This window comes from Choristoneura fumiferana, chromosome 16 (genome assembly GCF_025370935.1).
Source record: "Choristoneura fumiferana chromosome 16, NRCan_CFum_1, whole genome shotgun sequence".
NCBI lineage: Eukaryota > Metazoa > Arthropoda > Insecta > Lepidoptera > Tortricidae > Choristoneura > Choristoneura fumiferana.
Window position 1 is genome coordinate 1,391,043 of NC_133487.1, and position 24,109 is coordinate 1,415,151.

The 24,109-nt window shown below is 39.0% G+C and overlaps 1 protein-coding gene across 1 annotated transcript in view; it reads left to right on the plus strand.

Moving 5' to 3' along the window:
• Positions 1-19,017, plus strand: part of LOC141436253 (intermembrane lipid transfer protein VPS13A-like) — an 82,259-nt gene extending 63,242 nt beyond the window's left edge. Inside the window, exons 49-58 of the mRNA XM_074099154.1 lie at positions 771-917; positions 1,448-1,575; positions 2,450-3,667; positions 4,940-5,132; positions 6,413-6,542; positions 7,144-7,257; positions 11,649-11,791; positions 12,283-12,425; positions 13,587-13,713; positions 16,436-19,017. Of these exons, the coding sequence (XP_073955255.1) occupies positions 771-917; positions 1,448-1,575; positions 2,450-3,667; positions 4,940-5,132; positions 6,413-6,542; positions 7,144-7,257; positions 11,649-11,791; positions 12,283-12,425; positions 13,587-13,713; positions 16,436-16,573 (2,481 nt within the window). The 3' untranslated portion in view covers positions 16,574-19,017. The remainder of the gene's footprint in view (positions 1-770; positions 918-1,447; positions 1,576-2,449; positions 3,668-4,939; positions 5,133-6,412; positions 6,543-7,143; positions 7,258-11,648; positions 11,792-12,282; positions 12,426-13,586; positions 13,714-16,435) is intronic.
• The last annotated feature ends 5,092 nt before the right edge of the window (positions 19,018-24,109 follow it).

Below are 24,109 nucleotides of genomic sequence, written 5' to 3' on the forward strand. Positions count from 1 at the left end.
ATGTAGGTACACTTTGACAAATACCTAAATAATGAACTATCCCTGAATTTAAAAAGAGAAAAGGTTTTAATAGTCCAAGTAAAAGATATTCATTTAATTTGGCAAGCACTTAGGAATGTCAAAAAAATCTACCGCCGTTTTAGAAAAACCTATTTTGAAAAAAATATAAGAAATTTTTGTTAATACAAATACAAAATACAAATATTTTTATTCAAAGCAATAAAGATACAAACAATCCATTATTACATAAGTATATCGCCCTCTTATGACAATATTGCAATATGAATGAATGTTAACATATTTTGACCCCCGTACCTACTAGTTTAAAACTGTATTACGGTGCCGCCAATTTTGCCTTCTTCCATTATAACAAAGCAATAAAAAAAAATGCAACAACTTAAATTAAGCTACGCATTCCGAAGTTCCTTTAGGCCATATTCTAGTAACATGCAGTATATGCAAATAGATAACATGAATTTAAACAAAAACTAACTTAAGAAACTTTGAAGTATGAATGGTATAATTATAACGTAATGTAGGTACTCGTACTGTATGTTTTATGTTCTATGTACATTAATATTCTAATGTTTCTATTGTAAAGGGTGCGTGGAAGAGATCGCTCTGAAGCGATAACCCCTCCTATTGGCTACCTTGGTTTTTTTCTCTAAGTATGTAATGTATATCAAAAACTGCGCGTAATACACTGTGATAGTTTTTAATTAATTGTGTAGTAATTTAGACAGCCTTATCACCTCACACCTTGGTTCCAGTCAGCCATAACCGTGGAGGTAACGGGCGGGACAGATCGCCCGTTCACGATTACGTTCCGGACGTATACGGTGGGCGATGCGCCCGTGCGTATCGACAACTTGTGCGACGACCTGTTCCTGAAACTGCATCAGAAGGATTCTGGACAGGTTGGTATACCTTTTTTTTAGGTTTACCTTAGCCTTAGCCTTTAGGCTTTGACTCTATACACCCCGAACTTCCAGTTTGACGCAATGTTAGGAAGTTTTAGATCTTCAAGTCTAATGATACGTAATTTGAATTCCAATGTGAAAGTTTGTGAGTATGTAGTGCGTGTATGTTGGTTATTTTACACTAGAACAGTTAAACTGATTTAGATGGAATTTAGTATGTAGATAGCTAGACGTCTGGAATAACAAATAGGCTACTTTTATCGGGATTTATCTCTAAGTCTCGAAATCTCAATCATTAGGATTAGAAACTTGAAATTTGGCTCTGACGTCTTAAAAAGTTTTTTTATTGAAATACATAATTTTAACATGGTCATATTACTTATCAACACATTTAAAAAATATGTCCAACATTTTAGCCTAACTTTAGCATTGAAGCCTTGTAACAGTGACGCTGCAGTATTGTTCCTACAGCGCAAATAGAACCGTTGTATTCTCAATTTGATTCAATATTTTCGCTGTTTTCGTAGGTGGCGCTGCTTAGCCCGTACCAGTCAATGCTCTACACTTGGGATGACCCAAGTAAGGAAAGACAGCTCATGTGGAACATCTACAACAACAAGGGAAAGGGATACGTAGCCGACTTTAGTCAGGACGGGTAAGACATATCAGTCTTTGCATATTTTTTTTGTTACATTTATGCAAATAAGCTGGTGTAGAAGCATCGTAACAAGTGGGTATGTTGACGATATATTTGCTTTGCTTACCCGCCTGTCTACTACATATTAATTTATTGAATCAGGCGTTACTTTGCGGAGGTCCATATCAATGAACTAAAATAATTTCCTTGCTCACCCGCGACCTTACGATAGCTAAGCTTATGCAAAATATGCGTGTTCGTGCAGTTCCTCCACCTCCACACTGTAAGAACACACACAAATCACACAAACCCATCTATCACCACCACCACACTACACTGACGCGTTTCGAACTCAAACAGAGCTCATCTTCAGAGTGACACAACCGTACACCATGCTACCAGTTGTTAGACTAACGAACCAACTTGTGGGTACTTGGGGAGTTACAGTGACAAGTTAAAACGGTGGTTTGGTTCGTTAGTCTAACAACTGGTAGCATGGTGTACGGTTGTGTCACTCTGAAGATGAGCTCTGTTTGAGTTCGAAACGCGTCAGTGTAGTGTGGTGGTGGTGATAGATGGGTTTGTGTGATTTGTGTGTGTTCTTACAGTGTGGAGGTGGAGGAACTGCATGAACACGCATATTTTGCATAAGCTTAGCTATCGTAAGGTCGCGGGTGAGCAAGGAAATTATTTTAGTTCATTACTACATATTACTTACGAGTCATTTGCAAATGAGCCTAAGATGCTGACTATTAGTAACTAACTAGTAACTACCCGTTCGTGATAGGTATTCCTTTCGGAAGGAATTGTCCCTCCATTACCACATTACCACATTCGACTAAATATTATATATTATCAATTTCGTGAATTGAGCCTTTATGTCTGATTCCAGCCACGGCGAAGAAAAAGTGAGCTTCCACTCGGTCAAGCACTCAACCCTGGTAGCGACCAGCAGCGTCACTTCCAAGCTGTCCTCAACCCTGAAACGTCTCACGCCGAAGTCACCAGAACCTTGCTCCTCGAGCTCAGATGACTCCGACAGCGAACAACCTGACGCTCACAAGAAAAAGATAAGAAAAGACAAAGTTATCGTCTACTGGATATCCTACATGGAGGGATTACAGAGGGTGTTCGCTCTCGCCCAAGACGAAAGAATAGCGTATCAATACAAAATGAGGATAAACTCAGAGAAAAGCGATTACGAAGTGTACTTGTCGCTAGCAGAAGTAAGCCTCTCCGTTTGCGTTGATACGAAAACTGGTGTGAAGGAATTGGCCCATATGAGCATTATGGATTCTTTACCACGTTGGGAGGTTAACGTTAGTCATAAGTGGAAGCAGCTGTCACCTGACTTGACAGCTTGGATCGAGGACAAATACCAAACGGAGCAGAAGAAGTGTCAGTTGAAAGAATACATTCACATAGACTTGGAAAAGATGCAGATGACGAAGCCGTTCTTCTCGGAATTAAGGAGAACGTATAACCCAGGAGTTTGGCTGCAATTGCGTAAGTCAGAAACGCTGACGTACTGCCATCTGAAACTGCAGAGGTTCCAAATAGATAACCAGCTCAGCGAAGCTGTGTTCCCAAGTGTCCTATATCCTGGACCTTTACCAGCTCACGTCAGAAGTAACAGGCCTCTCAAGCCCTGCATGGAGCTCGTAGCCTTAAAACAGCATCGACCTACACTAAACCAAGACGTTTACAAATACTTGAAGGTTCTCCTACAAGAATACTGCGTAAATTTAGACCGTGGGTTCGTAAACTACGTCTTTGATATACTCAACCATTGGAAGTTGGAGGAAAAACCAGCTGTTAGATTGCGCGCTGATTTGGCTTTGGTTCATATGCCTTTGCCTATAATCGCTCTGAAGAGCCAGACCAATGCGCAAAGGAACGTGGTCTTTGAGTTTGTCCATCTGTCTCCGTTAAAGTTAATTCTGAGTTTGTCTTCCCGGGGGTATTCCGGGGAGAACCCTCACAGTCCCACGAAGGCGAGGTTCTGCAATAAGAAGGAGAACAGGCCTAAGTTGTTTAATAGCGATCTGCTGGAGTACTTGTTTAATTCGTGGGGATCGTCGCTCTGTGATATAAAGGATGTCGTATTAAGGTAAGGTTTAGTCTAAATTTCTCAAAGGGTACCATTTGTACCTGTTTAACTCGAATACTACAGAGTCGCCTCGGAGTTTTTCGAAAATTATGTACGAAATTACATTTGTGCCACGAGTTTGGTCGGATGACATGTGGCAGTCGGTTGGTAAACTGTGGATGAGACTAGTAAAGGACCGGGCAAAGTGGCGTGAAAATGAAGAGGCCCTTAGCAGTCGGTGGATGTGGGCTGATTTGACGAGTTTCACGGTGAAGGAAAGCAGCGTGAGCACGAAACAATTTAATGGCGTGTGTGTAGTTCCCATTCCGCACTGGGCCCGCGTAGGAACTACGGCTTAAGCTATGTCATTCCGAGAGGAGACCGGTGGCCAGCAGTACGAAGTATACTATAGGCTGGGATAATGATGTGATGATGATGATGATGGATGGATGGCTTTACTTTTATGATTAGGTGACAGTGTCATAGACTAATGATTTTAATAGACCAAATGTGTACTTTTACTGTGTGAATTTACATAGTGTTGTCGATTACGTAACATGCCGTTAGTTAGCTTGACTTACATTTTTAAAAAGGCATTGTGCTAATATGTTACTTAAACGTATTACACATAAGTGGCATATTCGTAAGTGACTTGTCAACAGAATGCTTAGTGAACCTCAAAAATCTGTAAATATGTCATCCTTCTAGTTTACATGTTCACAGACTTTGTCTTTGCTCAGGGACTATCAATGCTAGAAAGCTGTAATTTTGCACGGATATATATGTAAACTATGCCGACAAAATTAAAAAAGTTTTTTTTTTATTTACCGCCTATAGACGTAAAGTGGGGGTGATTTTTTTTTTCATCCAACCCTTATAGTGTGGGGTATCGTTAGATAGGTCTTTTAAAACCATTAGGGGTTTGCTTAGAGAATTTTTCGATTCATTCATTTTTTTTGCGAAATATTCAACTTTAAAGTGCAAATTTTCATTAAAATCGAGCGCCCCCCCCCTCCTCTAAAATCTAAACCGGTGGGTGGAAAAAATTCAGGATGGTAGTAAGTATATCAAACTTTCAAGGAAAACTGCAACGGCTAAGTTTGCTTGAGAATTAAATATTACTTATTTTTTTCGTAATGGCTACGGAACCCTATTTTGGGCGTGTCCGACACGCTCTTGGCCGGTTTTAACATCCTGCGTGATTTGATCATTTTAAGCCTTAGACATTTGGTCGGATTTCTGATTTGGCCATTTCCCTGCGACATATACATTTTTAACAAATTCAATTCACAGAATGGCCTACCTAGAGTTAAGGAACGCGCCGATGACAACGTCCGCGCTGCTGGACGCGGCGTCTCGCTTCTACTGGACGCAGCTGGTGCAGCAGTTCTACGTGCTGGTCCTCGGCCTCAACATCCTCGGGAACCCTTACAGCGTCATCGGGGACTTCGGGAGGGCCATGAAGTTCTACTATGAGCCGTACTTGGTGAGTACAGCGCCATCTCATCATCAGCCCGAAGACGTCCACTGCTGGACAAAGGCCCCCCTTAGAACGCCACAATGAACGACAACTCGCCACTTGCATCCACCGGTTTCCCGCTACTCTCACGATGTCGTCAGTCCACCTGGTGGGAGGCCTGCCAACGCTTCGTCTTCCGGTTCGTGGTCGCCACTCGAGGACTTTTCTCCCCCAACGGTTATCTGTTCTTCGAGCGATGTGGCCTGCCCATTGCCACTTCAATTTGCATATTTTTCCAGCTATGTCAGTGACTTTAGTTCTTCGACGAATTTCCGTATTCCGGATTCTATAGCGCAAAGAAACTCCAAGCATAGCTCTCTCCATAGCTATCAGCGCTATATAGCGCCATCTGGTCATCAAAAAATCTTTAGTAAAAAAATTGAACCAACTATAAAAAACCATGAAAATATTTTTCTGCCAATTTGGAGTCAGTGTGTCGTACCAGCCAGCAAGAGTTATTCTTATGTAGCCCTTATGAATATGTGGCTCCCCTCTTGAAGTTAAAGAGTTCCTTAGGATCCAAAAGAGGGCCAGAATTTTTACTGCACGATTACAAATATTCATATAGCGAGGTTATTTGCTTGCATATCTAGACTATGGTACTTGGCGGAAGAGCAAATAACATTATCCATTTTATATGAAACATGGAATACCGCAAAGTAACGCCTAAATCCATCCATACAGCGTTTAATATCTATATACTTTGCCTTTGTTTAGTTTAAGACAAGGTCAATATGGTGTCAATTGTACTATGATATTTTTAGGGTTCCGTACCCAAAGGGTAAAAACGGGAACCCTATTACTAAGACTTCGTTGTCCGTCCGTCTGTTCACCAGGCTGTATCTCATGAACCGTGATAGCTAGACAGTTGACATTTTCACAGATTATGTATAACTGTGGCCGCTATAACAACAAATACTAAAAACAGGATAAAATAAATATCTAAGGGGGGCTCTCATACAGAAAACGTGATTTTTTGCCGTTTTTGTGCTTGACATTAATAACGGCAACAAGTAGACGCTTGAAATATTCATAGAATATTTAGTCGTATATGCACTTTAAAAGTAAAAAAATGAAATTAAAATAAAATAAATATTTAAGGGGGCTCCCATACAACTTACGTGATTTTTTTTGCTAATGTCTAATGTTGTATAGATAATGGTACGGAACCCTTCGTGCGCGGGTCCGACTCGCACTTGGCCGTTTTTTTATTTATTTTACTTTGGCCTCATGGTTAATCTTTGTAGGGCTGCGTGACCGGTTCCCGGCAGCACGACGTATCCTGCCGCCTGGGGCAGGACGCGGCGCGGCTGCTCGGGCAGGCAGGCGGCGGCGCGCACGCGGCGTTCGACGCGCCCGCCGCGCGGCGCCGGACCGGTAAGGCTGCTTCACGGCTACGACACGTCAATGGCCGTCAATCTTGGGGGAAACAATAATGTACAACTCGTAATGACATAATGCTTCGGATTATCACGTCGTACATTATTGTGTGTACATTATTGGTTCCCTTGCTAGTTCGGTACGGGGTGATAATGCACGACATGATAATTCGTGCACATAAGCACGGATTATCAGGCCGTGCATTATTTAAGCGTGCATTAACAAGTCGTACATTAACTACACCCAATCTTGGTCTTGGTTTGACATATTGCCTCAGCAATACATACATACAGTAATACATTGCATGTTAAGGTGCGACCAAACCGCTGCTTAAAAAACGGTGACGCCACGGAATCGCAGTGACGCACCGTATGCGCAAGCAGCGGTTTGGCTGCACCTTAATACAGTTTACGATTTTCGTTGATCGTGTACAAGATGAACAGGACATGACAGCAATACTATGTCACGGAAAACGCGGGAAGCACGGCTGTCAAAAGTGCGGTCCGAAGTGGACCCGTCGGGTTTGGTTTAAAATGACCAACAAAAAATTAGTGTGACGTACTTTATGGACGGCCCCTTATCTACTTCATTGTTTTAGTGGAAGATGGCGCGCTAAGCAACGACTTGCCGGAGAAGGTTATAGAAGCGAGCCTCAGCCACCCCGCCAGTGTGGCCCTAGCACTGTCCGGCCTCGCCGCGCGGCCTAGCCTCGGTGAGTTAGCTGAACGAGTATGAATATGAGTATGAATATGAGTAAATGTTTTAATTGAAGTCTGAATCTGCTTGTAATATGAGAATTAATATGGCTATGGCCTATGTGCAAGATCGTGAACATGAACATAAGTATGAATGTGAGTATGAGTATGAATATGTGTATGATCATGAATATTAACATAAGAATGAATGTGAGTAGTATCAATATTGTGTGTGATAATAAATATAAACATAAGTGTGAATATGAGTAGGTATGGATATGAGTATAAATATTAGAATGAACGTGAGTATGAGTCGAAATATGAATATGAGTATGAACAGAAATAAGAGTATGATCATGAATAAGAGTATGAATATAGATATGAGTAAGAGTATGAATGTGAGTATGCATATGAATCTAAAAATATTTCTTGATATTGAAAATAAATAAATCGAAGTAAAAGTGTGTTTTAAATAAAGATTTATTCAGCGAATAAAACCTGTAATAGTTTTTATAATAGAAGTTTTAAGATCATCGCATGCTCGTTTGATAGGATTTTCAAAGCATGCGTTTACTTTTTAAAATCACGAGTTTCTTTTACCTTACTTACATTTAAGATAATCATACTATTTAGATTTTTCTGTCTTCAACTGTCTATCTTTTGAATTAAATACATGAATATTTAGAGACTGACATTTAATTTTATGTATGTACAAATTTTATCAAACCGATGACTTCCCAAGTAGTGGGCAATATGTTGTTTGAATGATTGCATGATATATAATGTGTTTTTAAAAGTAGCTGTAGAAGATCGCAGTGCTCTAACGCGTGAGGGCTCGCAATCGGATTCACCGTCTCTTTCTAACCTCCTTCTATACCGTTTGACAGAAGGAAATGGTGAATGTGATTTATGGTCCCAAATGTGTGCCTTTTAAAACCAGATGGTAAAGTTTTAGCTACTCGGGTGGTCTGGCATTTGGTTTCCGACATGCATGGTTTTTTTCTCAACACAGAAACAAGTGGATATATATATGTATATGATATATTTTTGTATTGTATTGTTGTATTAGCCGTGGTGGCCTAGTGGTTTGACCTATCGCCTCTCAAGCAGAGGGTCGTGGGTTCAAACCCCGGCTCGCACCTCTGAGTTTTTCGAAATTCATGTGCGGAATTACATTTGAAATTTACCACGAGCTTTGCGGTGAAGGAAAAACATCGTGAGGAAACCTGCACAAACCTGCGAAGCAATTCAATGGTGCGTGTGAAGTTCCCAATCCGCACTGGGCCCGCGTGGGAACTATGGCCCAAGCCCTCTTGTTCTTAGAGGAGGCCTGTGCCCAGCAGTGGGACGTATATAGGCTGGGGGAAGAATCATGGTACAGTCAGTTGCGTAATATCTGCACAGCGGAGCGTGCAAAAATATCTAACACGTCCTACCAGCCCTAGAAATAGAATCGTATTAGATATTTATGCACGCTTTTTGTTGTGTCAGATATTCGTGCTGGTAATTGTACGCTCGCAACTGAATAAAAGCTTATAAAAATACATAGAAATCCTATTTTTCAAGAAACATAACTACTTAGTAGGTGAAAGTAATCGTCAAGTTCTTGTTTCTGTGCTGTGAGTTTTTTCATCTAATTCATTCCGTTTTTTTTACTTGTCTGTTTCTGCACGTGTTGGATAGATGAAGAAAATGTTGTTTTGCGACGTGAGTATATTTCAGCATGCCATTTTGCACTTTAAAAGCTTTTAATGTGGGATTTAAATACAAAACACATTTTTATTAACTACAAACATTAAGATGCAAAAATGCACACATTCACACATGTGGTGAACAATATTTTTCCATCGTATTAGGCAGTTGTCTCACCGCCAGCGAGGAAACGATTGGCTATCGACTATTTTCTCGCTCAAGAAGCGAACAAAAGGTATAAGATCCTGTGTGAGTAAAAGAGACACATATATTAATAGTTGATCGCTAGCTGTTCACACTGTTGGCGAGAACTCGCTCTTACATCTTTTGTCGCAGCGACAAGAGCTATAAAACTCGCTGAGCTATAGATACTCGCTCAGCGATGTCAGCTTGGCGGCCGCCCCGCACGAGCGAGTCGAGTGGAGCGAATAATCGCCCGTCGCACGCGAACACTCGCTTACAGCCGAGCGACAAAACTACACTCGCTTCTCGCTGCTCGCCCACTCATTTCTAGTTACTCGCTCTACTCGCTTCTCGCTCATCGTCGGCGGTGGGACAAGTGCCTTATGTCGCAAAAGTTCGCATTATCTTGCCTTCTCAACTAGCTTACTGAAGTTTACTGAAGCTAGTTGAGATAGCAATATAAATACAAACTTGTGCGACAAAATACGGCGGAAAAACTTTCACTAGATCTGTAGGATATGTTTTTCCATTGTAGGATATTAAACGACCTCAATTGAACTTTTTTTTTGCATGAAACTTGTCACAAATTAATGCCATACTGTTTAATAGGTAAATAATCTCGACAGTAATTGTTGAATCTGTGGCGCTTACTATCTTATATAGGCAGTGCCGCCAGAGTTGAGGTCACGCATACAAAAATAAATATGTCATGTAATGACTATCAATTCCTTAAAGGGTCGGCAACGCACCTGTGATTCCCCTCGTGTTGCGGGTGTCCATGGGCGACGGTGATCGCTCTCCATCAGGTGACCCGTCTGCTCGTTTGCCCCCTCGTTTTATATAAAAAAAATTACAGCGGGATTTTGACATTTACTCATCTATTTCATTCATTCACCTCTTATAAAATCAGTTCTTCATGTAGCTGTGTGTGTAATCATTCACTTCAACTCTCGTGGCACTACCTATACTGTTAAACGAGCAATTTTTGTAAGTATTATGTTTATTTTGAAGATCTCGGAAACGGATCCAACGATTTCGATAAAAAAATATGTAGGAGTTTCCGGCGATGAACAGTCGATCTAGCTTGGTCTTATCTTGGGCAAAAGGCGTGTTTTTTAGTTTTAGCCCGGGTACTGATACTATGCTACGGCCTAGTGGGTGACAAACTTAAGAATAACGGACTTACCAACTAAGCTAACAGGAGTTTTTAACCGACGAAAAAAACCGAGAAGGTTCTCAAGTCGACGCGTATATATTTTTTTATGTATAACTTTTTACATAGTAGTCCGATTTTGATAATTATTTTTTTATTGAAAAGCGTATACCCCGAGGGTGGTCCCATTATAATTTGGAAAAAATATTCCTACCCTAAGGGTAGGAAAACAGGGGATGATTGATTGTTCAGTCACTGATTGTACTGTATGAAAGCATAACTTTTTACAGAGTATTCCGATTTTCATAATTCTTTTTTTATTAGTTAGGGTATACGTTGAAGTAGGTATTATATAAATTTGGAAAATAAATTGCCCCAAGGTGGGAAAAAAGGTATAAAATAAAAACTTTTTAACAAATTACTACTATTGCCGGTGAAATTACTGGCACTTGAGGTATCCCATCTTAGGCCTCTAGGTTGGCAACGCATCTGCAATACCCCTGGTGTTGCAGATGTTTATGGGCGGTGGTGATCTCTTACCATCGGGAGACCCACTTGCTCGTTTGCCATCCAGTCGAATAAAAAAAGAAAAAAAAGAAAAAAAATTAAGCCGCCGAAAAAACTGAAAAGCAAAAAATAATAGAGTTAAATACTTAGGTATATGTAAGTGTATACCTTAGTACCAGTTTGAAGTCAGCACGAGCCAGGCAGGAGGCAGGAGGAGTGATAGAAGCCCATCAGGTAGACGTCTATAGGTCCACTCCTGACTAGTGCTGATGCTCAGGCACCGACTTCAAATGGGTATCTAGGTATACTTTACTTACATATACTATAAGTATTTAACATCCCTGTATTATTATTATTTTGTATTTTTTCTTTAATTGCATACTGTAGAATAAATGATTTGAATTTGAATAACTTTATTATTATTTGCTGTTCAGTTTTTTCGGCGGCTTAATGTTTTTGTTAAAAAGTTTTTTTCAATAGATATCGAAAATACAAACTGAGACATGGATGCACAGAAAAACCAGAAAAAGAGACCAGCGCTGGGAATCGAACCCAGGTCCTCAGCAATCCGTGCTGCGTGCTATAACCCCTACACCACCGCTGGACAGGAATCTAGACACGAATTTTTCCTATGCATACATTTATTTACGATGTTTATTTATTTATTTATTTTTTTATTTACTTAATAAAACATACATACATACATACATATCTCAGGTTGCTTATTTCTACTACGCTACTTATGCAGCAGCACTAGCGACATCTATGTTCCGCTCTCATCGAGAGTATTTCTATTTCTAAAAGTAACAAATTTGGAGTTGAAATAAAAAATACAAAAAGACTCCAAAAAAACCAATCATAATTTTTCAATAGATATATGTCGTGAGGCGACCCGCGGCGTGCTGGCGCGGCAGCTGGCGGGGGGCGCCGCGGCCGCGCTGCGCGCGTGCTTGGAGCGCGGCGGACACCGGCTCGTGGCCAGGACCAGGCTGCCGCGACACTGCTCCAATACTGAGGTACGGACGGATAGACCTACTTGTGATGGACTGACATAGGTGACAACTTTGGTAGGGGCGACAAGTGAGGTAGTGGCGACAATTGATCCAGGGGTGACATTGGAGGTAGTGGCGACAATTTAGGTAGGGATGACACTTGAAGTAATGGAAACAGGTTGAGTTGAGGTGACAGAATGTCCTATATGACCTATTTAAGAACTAAGGTATGGTTAACACTATAGTACCTGGAACACTGAAATAGTGAAAGAAATCGAAAACAAATTAAACACAATAAATAAACTAAATGGAAAACAAAACAGGAAATTTTTGAACAAAAAAAGAAAAATCAAAGAGGCGACTGAGCCCCGGGATGAGGAGCAAAGAAATTTGATGCTATACGGTTTCTTACTGCAGCAGGTTTTAATCGGTACAGATCTAGATCCTCATAACGCTGACACAGTTCGTTCATGGCTTGTGGTGTGTGCTAACTCTGTATGTGGCCGGCATTGCAGGGCATCCGTCCATACTCGCTGCACTGCGCGCTGGGGCTGCAGCTGCTGGCGCTGCTGGGCCGCGGGCACTACGCCGACACGGACGCGTACCTCGCGCACGCGCACCTCGCGCCTGCCAACAACACGCTGCTCCTCACCACGCAGTAACGTATTTTTCACACGTCTCATTCAGAAAAGTAACTTTTCCTCCCTGACGAGAGGGAGCAAAGTGCAACTTTTCTGTTCAAGGCTTTTCTTTGTGTTTTATTGAAAATGCAACTTTTTGAAGTTGACAATTGTAAAGCTACGCCATTTTCTATGCTGGTTGTTCTTTAATAATATTTAATTTAGTTTTTTTTTTAAGTTTCTTAATGCTCGGTGTGAAAAGTTGTATGAGCCACTCGGGAGCAAAATTATTTTCATCTTGGGCGTTAACACTTGAATCCCTCATTACGCTCGGGACTCTACTTTAGAATCCCTCGCTACGCTCAGGATTCTATTGTAGAATCCTTCGCTACATTCTGGATTCCATGTGCGTCCTAACTTTTAGTGGATTAAAATCATACTTTTCAGAAGTGACCCTTGTTGATTGACCCTTTTGCAATAACTAACTGCGCTGGTTACATCATTATTTGTCAATTGTGTTTTGGTTTTTCCTTTTGTACAATAAATTAAGAGTTTACATATCTATAGATACATACTTACATTATGGATTTGGTGGCATAGATATAGTTAAGAGGGATTCTGGTGTTTTTGCCGATAATATTATTCTCAAATGGTTTATTTCCTAAATATTTAAATTTTCTCTCTTTAGATTAAACAAAAATGTAAACTGAATAGGATATGATTAGTTTTTAGAGTCTTTTTGTATTTTTTATTTCAACTCCAAGGGTCTCTTTTTCTGGTTTTTCTGTGCATCCATGTCTCAGTTTGTATTTTCGATATGGTTTCACGGGATACCCGTAAAAGTAACAAATTTAGAGTTGAAATAAAAAATACAAAAAGACTCCTAAAAACCAATCATAATTTGATTGCTTAGTAGCGACATCTCTTGTCTGGGTGAGCGGTTAGTTTCGAAAGAGTACGTCTGTCGACGAAACATAGATGTCGCTAGTGCTGCTGCTTAAGTAGCATAGTAGAAATAAGCAACCTGAGATATGTATGCATAGGAAAAATTCGTGTCTAGATTTCTGTCCAGCAGTGGTGTAGGGGTTATAGCACGCAGCACGGATTGCTGTGGACCTGGGTTCGATTCCCAGTGCTGGTCTCTTTTTCTGGTTTTCCTGTGCATCTCAGTTTGTATTTTCGATATGGTGAACTTGCAGACACATATTCATGGTGCGGGCGAGCGGGGCCAGTAACTCTTGCCACGTGGAGTGGGTGCTCAAACTGGACGACCTCATCGGCGCGCCCGTCGTGCAGGGGAACCGGCTGGTGCTCAACGTTAAACAGGTGCTCAATATTTGTCTTACTTCATTATCTCAGCTTTCCTTACATTTTAGGTTTTCAGTTATTTAATTACAGATATAATGCATAATGTGCTCGGATTTCCATCTAGAAAAGTCGGATCTCAACCGGAAACAATTACTTAGGAATCCGCTTTATTATAAATGCGAAAGTTTAAGTCTGTTTGTTTGTTACTTCATGACGTCTAAACCGCTGAACCGATTTAGACGAAATTCGATATACTAATAGTTAGAGTCCCGGGGAAGGACATAGGATAGTTTTTATCCCGGAAAGTTGCATAGTTCCCGCGGGATAGAGAAAACCGTATTCTACGCGGACGGAGTTATTATTATTATTTTTTGTATTTTTTTTTCTTTAATTGTATAATATAGTTTTTAAGTATTTTATTTGTAATTATATTTTTATGAAAAAATGACTTTCTGCCAAGTTTCTTGCGGCGCATTCTTCTTGGCAATGATGGTCTTTCCGAAAGCGCTGGTAGTTTAAAAAAATGACGTGTAAAAGTGCCCATTGCGGCCTATTTACTGAATAAATCATTTGAATTTGATTTTTTAACGGCTAGTATGTATATTATAAATGTGAAAGTTTGTAAGTCTGTTTGTTTGTGAGTGTGACTTCATCACGTCTAAACCGCTGAACCGATTTAGATGGAATTCGGTATACAGATAGTTTTGAGTCCCTGGGAAGGACGTAGGTTTTTACGGAAAATTCCATAGTTCCCGCGGGATAGCGATAATCGAATTCTACGCAAACGGAGTCGCGGATAACGGCTAGTACTAGTACAGTCACGTCTAAAAATATGTATACAAAAACAAGGTTGCATAAATATGTAGTCATACATTGTATCAAAAATATTTATCTATTACTGACACCAAAAAATTGTATTCATTAAACTTTTTCAGTATTATGTAATCACAAAATGCTTCAGAAAGTTGCATACTAAAATAAATTCCATTTAAATGTATCCACCTCGTAGGCAAAAATAAGTATACATGAATGGGTTCCATATACATATAACCACACCAATTTGGCAAATATTTGTATACGCCGTTTGATTCATAAATATGTAAACACGATTTGATATTTTGATTAGTTTGAAGAATTACTGTTTTGTTAAGATTACATGTCTGTCTCTTTCGTAACCTGCATGCGGGCAGGGACATACATACTACGAATCCATACTCAATTAAAATAATATTATATACTGGTGACCCGTTCCGGCACAACACGGTTACGGTATACATAGACACCGTGAATCACACTATTTATTTGTGAAAACCGCATCAAAATCCGTTGCGTAGTTTGAAAGATCTAAGCGTACAGACAAAAAAAGCGACTTTGTTTTATTGATGAATTGAAAGTAACTCTGTCTGTTCCGGTATCACGTCGAAACCGACTGGTTTCGACTGTCAAGGGGCTGAACATAGGGTACTTAGTTTTTATCTCCAAAAGCAACCCTTAAGGGGAGAAAATGGGGGATGAGCTGACTGGAGTGAGCTGGATGAAATTTGGTATGGATATATTTAATTTTTTATACACCATCAAGATCACCAAATACTTGGAAACGTCCAGAGTGGTCATTAATATCGACTAAGCCAAAGCGATCAAGTTGTTCGGGTCTCCACTGAGGACAGATCCACTGAAGCATCTATAATTTGCAATCTTTAATCATTGTAATTTTAATTATAGATCTCTCACTCATCGTACGAAACACAGTAAGCAGGACTTAGCCAGCTCCTGCTTCACCGTCGATATTCTGTGAGAGTGTGGTACTACCCCGGTCGAGCCGCCCATTCGTACTGCAAACCAAGAACTGGCTACAGTGCGGCTCTACACTAACAATTAACAATATAATTAAAATAAAACAAAAAAATGCTTAGTGCACCTTTCTGAGAATGACCCTAAACTGAAATACTCAATATTTACAAGTCAATTCAATCTAAGGACTGTCAAGTGCGTCATAGAATAATCGTGAGATAGACGTATGCAGTGACAAGTCCGCACTGTTTTCGTGAATTGTCAAATCAGTTAAATATACAACTTACGATTCTATGCCAGTCAGACAAGGTTTGTTGTTGCAGTCTGGATACATATTTATGAATCAAACGGCGTATACAAATATTTGCCAAATTGGTGTGGTTATATGTATATGGAACCCATTCATGTATACTTATTTTTGCCTACGAGGTGGATACATTTAAATGGAATTTATTTAAGTATGCAACTTTCTGAAGCATTTTGTGATTACATAATACTGAAACAGTTTAATGAATACAATTTTTTGGTGTCAGTAATAGATACATATTTATGATGAAAATGTGTGGTTACATATTTTTCAAATTTTTTTGTGTATACATACTTTTAGACGTGACTGTACAGTCAACGTCATAAATAATTGATCACTTTTGTACCTTGTCGCTTTCAGTCGCTTACATGATTTCGTATTATTTTTCAATGGAACTTACAGCCGGTGAAATTACTGGCACTTGACGTATCCCATCTTAGGCCTCTAGGTTGGCAACGCATCTGCAATACCCCTGGTCTGGGCGGTGGTGATCTCTTACCACCAGGAGACCCACTTGCTCGTTTGCCATCCAGTCGAATAAAAAAAAACTTTAATATTTATAGTAATAGTTATTTTATGTTTTCTTATCAAAAGTAACCCCTAATCCGTAACATCTTAAAACTTAAGAACATTTCTTTACAGGACGAGCTGGTAAATTACTTCTCGACGGACGAAAAGGTGATCGAAGTCCAAGACCCGGAGGTGCTGAGCTGGCTGCAGGCCAAGATACAATGCGCTCTGGTTCTCGCGCTCGAAGACAAGCGCTGCCCTTCTGAATAAGGACTTCAGCGCCGAATCCTCTTATTAGACCAGTACATAACTCTGGGGCCCTAGTGTAAAAGGGGTTAATTCTGCAGTAGTTGAACAGCTGATTTCGACTTAAACCCCTTTACACATAAAATAGAAAATAGCTGTGTAATTTCTGCAGACTTAACCCCATTTTCACTATAGAGTCCCAGAAATATACGTAGAAAATTGGCTATACTGCATACATTTGAGGGCTAGATTTTTTGCCGCTCAGTATATTACCACGCCCGAGACTTATCACGCTAACAAACGAGTAAGTACAGATGTATTGAATAATGTTTTTCCATCGTATTTTGTGGGAAAAGTTTGTCTTGCTTTCTCAACTAGTTTAGTGAAGTTTACTAAAGCTAATTGAGATAGCAAGATAAACGAACGATGGCAAAACATTATTCAATACATCTGTAATAATTACCGGTTCACTAATGTTTCGCAACTAACGCTTGGCAGCCTGATTCACAAGGCTCGGAGCCGGTTTATGAAATAGCGGTAAATACCGGTTTATTTCGGTTAGCTCCGAACTTTCATGAGAACGCGAACGTTTTTAAGAACTTAACTATAACCTAAATAAACCGGTTTATTCGACGAGTGACAGCTGGCCGGCCGACGGCGGGCGGCGACGTTTATCCTGCGCCAGAATAAACCGGTTTTTATTGTTCTAAACCGATTAATCTGACCCAGTTCCCAATCCGCACTGGGCCCGCGTGGGAACTATGGTCCAAGCCCTCTTGATCTGAGAGGAGGCCTGTGCCCAGCAGTGGGACGTATATAGGCTGGGATGATGATGATGATTAATCTGACGAGAACTTTATGGAAATGTTCCCTTAAAAACCGGTTTAAAAATAACGGTTTCGCGAACGAAACCAAAATGATAAGGTTTTGCGCCAAGTACATGATAACGGTTTGGAAATTTAACCGGTATCCGAGCCTTGCCGATTCATTTCGCAACTGTTTAATATTTCTGAAACTGTAAATATTTCAGGATTTTTATATACCTGACCTTACCTAACCTGAAGGGTTACACGATGGCCCTGAAATGAATCCTGAAATATTTACAGTTTTAGTTTGCGAAATGAATCAGGTTGCCAAACGTTAGTGGCGAAATAAACGGATACCCCTTTTTCCTTATAATCAATTTTGTTTTAATTTGAATTACAACAGTAGGTAGCACAAAAGGTCGACCCTGGTGCGTGATACAGTTTCTTTGACAATACTTTGAAGGCACCAATAATGGTATACCCCAGAAATAATAATGAGAAAGATGGAAATGTCATCGTGTTTATTTCCATTAATGCGCACAAGTTTTTTTTTACTCAATTTCACAAGAGGAGGTTCTCAATGGGGTTGCATTCTTTAATGTTTAGTAGGTACTCAGAGCACCGTCATTTATCATCCGATTTGGGAGTTCCTTTTTTTTTGGAGAGTGTACTTTCCGTTTGGTCTCATTTATTTACACTTGAAGGAAAAATACCATCCCTTAGATAGGTAAGGTTTTTTTGAACTCAACTTTTTAAAAAAATGATAATTAAGTACTTATTTGATCATTTTTCATCATCTCGGACGTTGCACTGTCAGGCACAGGTTTCCTCCCACACGAGGAATTTCTTCGCCGGTTTGTGTAGATTTCCAAACGATATTTTCCTTCACGATTTAAGTGGATTAGGATACTCGCACAAAGGCAATCTTTTTTTAACCACGATTTCAACTATAACCCATACTTCAATGCAATCAACTTCATAAAAGTGAGCTGGGAAAATTTATATATGGCTTTTTACCCATATGTGCGGTCGCTTTTAGTTTAACCTTGACGTTTTTATTCCAATTCTTATTATTATTTCTGTGGTTCCTTCATGCAGGCATCCTTCGTTTAAGACACCAGTTGGTTAGGTCATATCGTGCAAATTATATCTTACCAATAAGTTATTTTTTTAAATAAATTCAGGCGCTTTGCGGTAGTTCAGTAATCAAGTGCAATTTTAAAACAACTACAGATGTGCATAAAGGTTATCCATCGGTAAAAAATTAGAGCTCAGTCGCTATATGACTATAATATGACGGCGCCCGAAGTGTCATTCAATTAATGTAAAACTTTATTTAGTGTCAAATGCCTAAATGAAATATGCACGGCTGTACTGAAGCTAATGAGGGTTTTCACACAGGCGAAATATCGCTAGATGGCGTTAGTATCGTGAAGTTCGTTGGATGTTTGACGTTTGCTCATGATTGGTTGGTGGTTGGTGGTTGGTGGTGATAACTAAATGAGCCAATGAGGGCTATCGTTTTTTGTCTCACTAGATGGCGCACTGTTGCGTGAGGTTTTTAAGTGTGGCTTTCAGAGTCTGTTATTACGGGCGTTAAAACAAAGTTTAGATTAAAATCATATTTAAAACACCTTAAAACCGTACCATAAAAATATCGAGCAACCACAGTGTTGTTAGTCCCGTTTTTTCGGAAAAAAGGGAGGACCAAAGGTTTCCGAAAGACAAAACTGTCTCAAAACACAGACATTCATTGCCCCGTAACGCATAATTGCCATAATTAATTTCAGGTAGGTAATGCAAAATATTCACAAAAAAAATCTAATTATAAATAAACCCGCGTAGCTCACCCAAAAACTATGAGATTTGACATTTCGGAGACCTCACGCTACACTAGCGCCTCTAGCGGCGAATTAATTCGCGATAGCCCTCATTGCAAGCAAACGTCAAATGTCAAACGCACCTCACGACACTAACGCCATCTAGCGATGTTTCACCTCTGTGAAAACTCTCATTGAGAGAGCAAGTAAAAATTTGTACCAACTTTTCCGATAAAATACGATGGAAAAGCATTATACACTACATTTCTGTACTATCTGTACATACGCTGTCATAGTAGATGTCGTGCTATAGTTTTTGAAGTGACCAACAAAAGTGTTTGATTACACTATAAAACTGCTGACAAGATTTTTTTTAGAGACTAGCTGTTGCCCGCGGCTTCGCTCCCGTTGTATTTTTTCTGTATTTTCTTCCATAAAAACCTTCTCCTGACAGTAACCAACACAACAAAAAAAGAATTAACGAAATCGGAGCAGCAGTTCCCGAGTTTTGCGCTTAGCAACACATTTTACGATTCATTTTTATTTATACAGATTATCGAAAAATAGATACTAAGTTTATTGACTCAAAGTCTGTAGAATCAATCAAAAGTAGTTGTCTTAACATAGTAAACGGCACGTAAATAGAACCCGAAATTATATTACTCTCTTGCTCACATATGTCTCTAACGAGCGAGAACGACATATGATTTTTATGTTCCATTTCCGTGCTGTCTACTATACGTATTAGAAGAAAGGCTAATACTCGGGATATCCATCCTAGACAAAGTGAATGAAACAAAACATTTGCATTAATTTGGAAGGAGACAGAATGTGACCGAGACGCTTTGATTTTAGATACTAATTTAGTCTTAAAGGCTGTTTCACCATCCATTGATTAGTGTTAACTGGCGGTTAGGTGTGATGCCGTCTCTATTTGTTTTGTTCGAATAGACGGAGACGGCATCACATTTAACCGTCGGTTAACGCTAATCAATGGACGGTGAAACAGCCCCTTATTGTAACATTTGTTAAACATATCGTTACTACTTTGGAAAAGCTCGTATCTGGAAACTGATAAATTTATGACTTGTACTTTACTCGATGTACAATATGGTTCAATTTAGTTTACTTGTAAATTTTGAGATATGGGCGTTTTAAGGTTCTGTACATTAAAAAGAAAAAGAAAGTCTTGTAGGATCACTCCGTAGTCTGTCTGTTAAGAATTTTTTTTATACACGTGGATGTACCAAATTACAATTAATATAGGTACCTACCTGATATAGTAAAAAAAGTAAATCCTAGGTTCATACGCGAAATGGTAACCTTTAAAATCTTAAAATAGTGTTTTTATACAAAAACAGTTGGAAAATATACCTATAGGTATAGAGTGTTTCCTGATGATAATAAAACTACGAAATGTGGCATGAAGTAAGAACTTACAGCTAAAGCTAGATAAAAATAAACAAATATTAAAATATGTAGTAGCTTATTTTTTTGCTTGCTTCAAAGTTTGGAAGCCTCTGTACGCGAGTCAGGCTCGCACTTTGCCGGTTTTCAAAGTAGTCACGATATTATTAACCAAATCTAGAGATTTTTATTTCAATACAACGCTTAATGGAACTAAATGACCATCGTACTTGGAGCCTATTATGTTCTAGTCAATAAAGCTTTATGTTTAGATACTTAGTTATAGATGTATGTATATTTGTGTAGAATGGTGCGTTTCGGTGGAACGAATCTGATTTTATGTAAATGTTTGCCTTTTTATATCAATGATCATTATTTTATGAAACTTTAGCAGAAACATGAAATTCATGTCGTATGCAGTAAAAACGTTTTTAAGTCAGGCCAAATAAAAATAAATCTTATGTCAATATCATAAAGACTTTAGACTTGATATTTTTTTTTTAACAACTATACCTTTTAGGTTTTAAAATAAATATAATGGAATGGAATATTTAAGCAGATGGTTGGGTTTTTTGACTGAACTGAATGTTTTTTTATTCGAAATGTAGTCACGCCTTTGAGGCCGTAAAGTCTGTCAAAAAAGAGAAGAAATTAAAAAGTGGCAACACTGTAGTGTCATCCCTTTCAAACCCTGTCAAACCAAAAAGGGAGGACACTATAGTGTTGCCACTTTTTAATTTCTTCTCTTTTTTGACAGACTGTACCTTTTGAACATCGGCTAGTGTGTGTGAATACATCTGTGTATCACAATAAAAAAAAACTGATGACCAGATTTTGTATATCTGGTTTTTTTTACAAACAAACACATTGGCGAGTGAACAGTCACCGCTGTAGATACTTTGATTTTTTTATACTAAGTAAAAAAGTGGTTTCGCAAAGTAATATCATTGATACAAACACGGCAAATCTAAAATAATCATATCTATAACGATATATATAAACGCAAATTATAATAAACAGTGCAATTGCTTTCATTGCCTCTTTGTAACGACGGGTCGACGGAATCTAAACTTTATTGACAACGTTGCAACGACCCGTCTCTTTAGACTTTAGGTTAGTAAAATGATATTGAATGTTAAAAATATTTTCGTAAAGCATTTATATATTTATGTTTAGTTTTATATGTAAAAGTGTAGTCTGCTTCCAAAAGTACGACAGGTACCTACAGATGATGAAGATACGAGTCAAGTCTACCCAAGTACCCAAGTCGATAAGTAATAACATCTCGGAATAGCGCGTTTCGTACCAGGAACGCAGTTCTTCTCAAACGCGCGGGCGGGCGTGCGATTTACAAACGAAGAAAGTCATTATTTTAGAAAATCTCTAAATGTAGTATTATTTATAAGATTTTAAGTCCTAAGGTCTTTTATGGCGCTGTCTTGGGACGCCCTATTTGTCAAACGAGCCCGAAGCCGAATGTACCAAATGGACCGATCAAATAAAAGACTCCAGGTCCTTGAGCCGTGAGAAGCCGTGGTGGCCTAGTGGTTTGACCTATCGCCTCTCAAGCAGAGGGTCATGGGTTCAAACCCGGGCTCGCACCTCTGAGTTTCTCGAAATTCATGTGCGGAATTACATTTGAAATTTACCGCCAGCTTTGCGGTGAAGGAAAACATCGTGAGGAAACCTGCACAAACCTGCGAAGCAATTCAATGATGCGTGTGAAGTTCCTGTTAATGTATAACGACGGGATGAACTCTGCCTCCTATATTAAAGAAAAACTCTGTAAATCAGTGCATTCTGTAAGACTATATTTTCATTAAGTGACACTGTCTACAAACGAAAAAACCGTTGCTACGACACAGAAACCAAAGACTTTAACAGTTTCCAATCCGGACTGGGCCCGCGTGGGAACTATGGCCCAAGCCCTCTTGTTCTGAGAGGAGGCCTGTGCCCGGCAGTGCGGCGTATATAGGCTGGGATGGATGGAAGGTCCTTGAGGTTTAGATCCGTCATCAGGGTCTCGATAGACAAGCCGATGGAAACAAATAATCCATTCCAACTGTACCTAGACCACCCATTGATGACCACAGTCAAGACTCATGAGGGCACAACTAGACAGAGAGATCAGCTACCTATACTTTCGAAGCAGACTACACACTCTCCACACTTTAAAAGAGGTTTCTTTCTTTCCACGAATATTCCATATAAAAATAATATAGGAATCATAAGTGGATAGAAATAAGTCGTTTTGAAGTCTATATTGATGTCTATTCGATACAGTATGTGTAAGCGTTAACAGTTTGTTTAAATGTTTACTGTGTAGTATTGGATGTATAGCAATATGTTATACTGTTTACTGTATACTGTTTAAATCAATTTGTTTTACCAGAAATGTTTGACGACATCAATCATTTTTTATATCAGAAGTTGCTATTACACGTACACAAAAAGCTCTAAATTATATATTATGTGGTGGTAAGACTTGTGTTTGTTGAGACAGACTTTATAAAGTTCGTGAACTGAGAATAAAAAGCTTCCATCTGCAATTCCAACTGCTGTATACCTTTTTACGTCTCTTTCCCTTGATAATATATAATTTTATGTATTTTATGACAACAATAGTTATACAATACAATGAAGAAGAAGGACAATCGTATAACGAATCGAATATCTTAAGTATTACAGCGGCTCCGCATGAATGTAGCTAGGTATTAAATAAGAAAGTGAAGCCATATCTTCCTTACATAAATGTTCTGTCTCACTCAGTCTTACTTTTTATATGGAGAATTTTTAGCCCAAAATGTTCGGTTTTCTGTAAAAAAATTAACTATTTCTTTCATTCATAGAAAACTTGTATCTACTGACATAATGAGGGCTATCGCGTATGAATTCGCCACTAGAGGCGCTAGTGTAGCGTGAGGTCTCAGAAATGTCAAATCTCATAGTTTTTGGGTGAGCTACGCGGGTTTATTTATAATTAGAATCATTTTGTGAATATTTTGCAATATCTGAAATTAATTATGGCAAATATGCGTTCCGGTGCAATGAATGTCTGTGTTGTGAGACAGTTTTGTCCTCCCTTTTTTCCGAACAAAACGGGGACTATGCAACACTGTGGCATGCTCGATATTTTTATGGTACGGTTTTAAGGTGTATTAAATATGATTTTAATCTAAACTTTGTTTTCACGCCCGTAATAACAGACTTTGAAAGCCATACTTAAAAACCTCACGCAACAGTGCGCCATCTAGTGAGACAAAAAACGATAGCCCTCATTGATTTAAATTATTTAATTTATTATTAGTTATGCGCTTGATGTTCTCAAATTGATTTTTATTTAAATCAATCAAAGTTAAATGGAATCCTTTTATTCTCAAGAGTATTTATTTGGAAATCATCATTATTATATTATCATAAATTATAGATTGGTCAGTTGGCATATACAAATAAACGCCAGCCAACAATTACAAATCTTTGTACTTGACACATTTCTTGATAACAAGTTTTTTTTTTGTGGCGGCCAA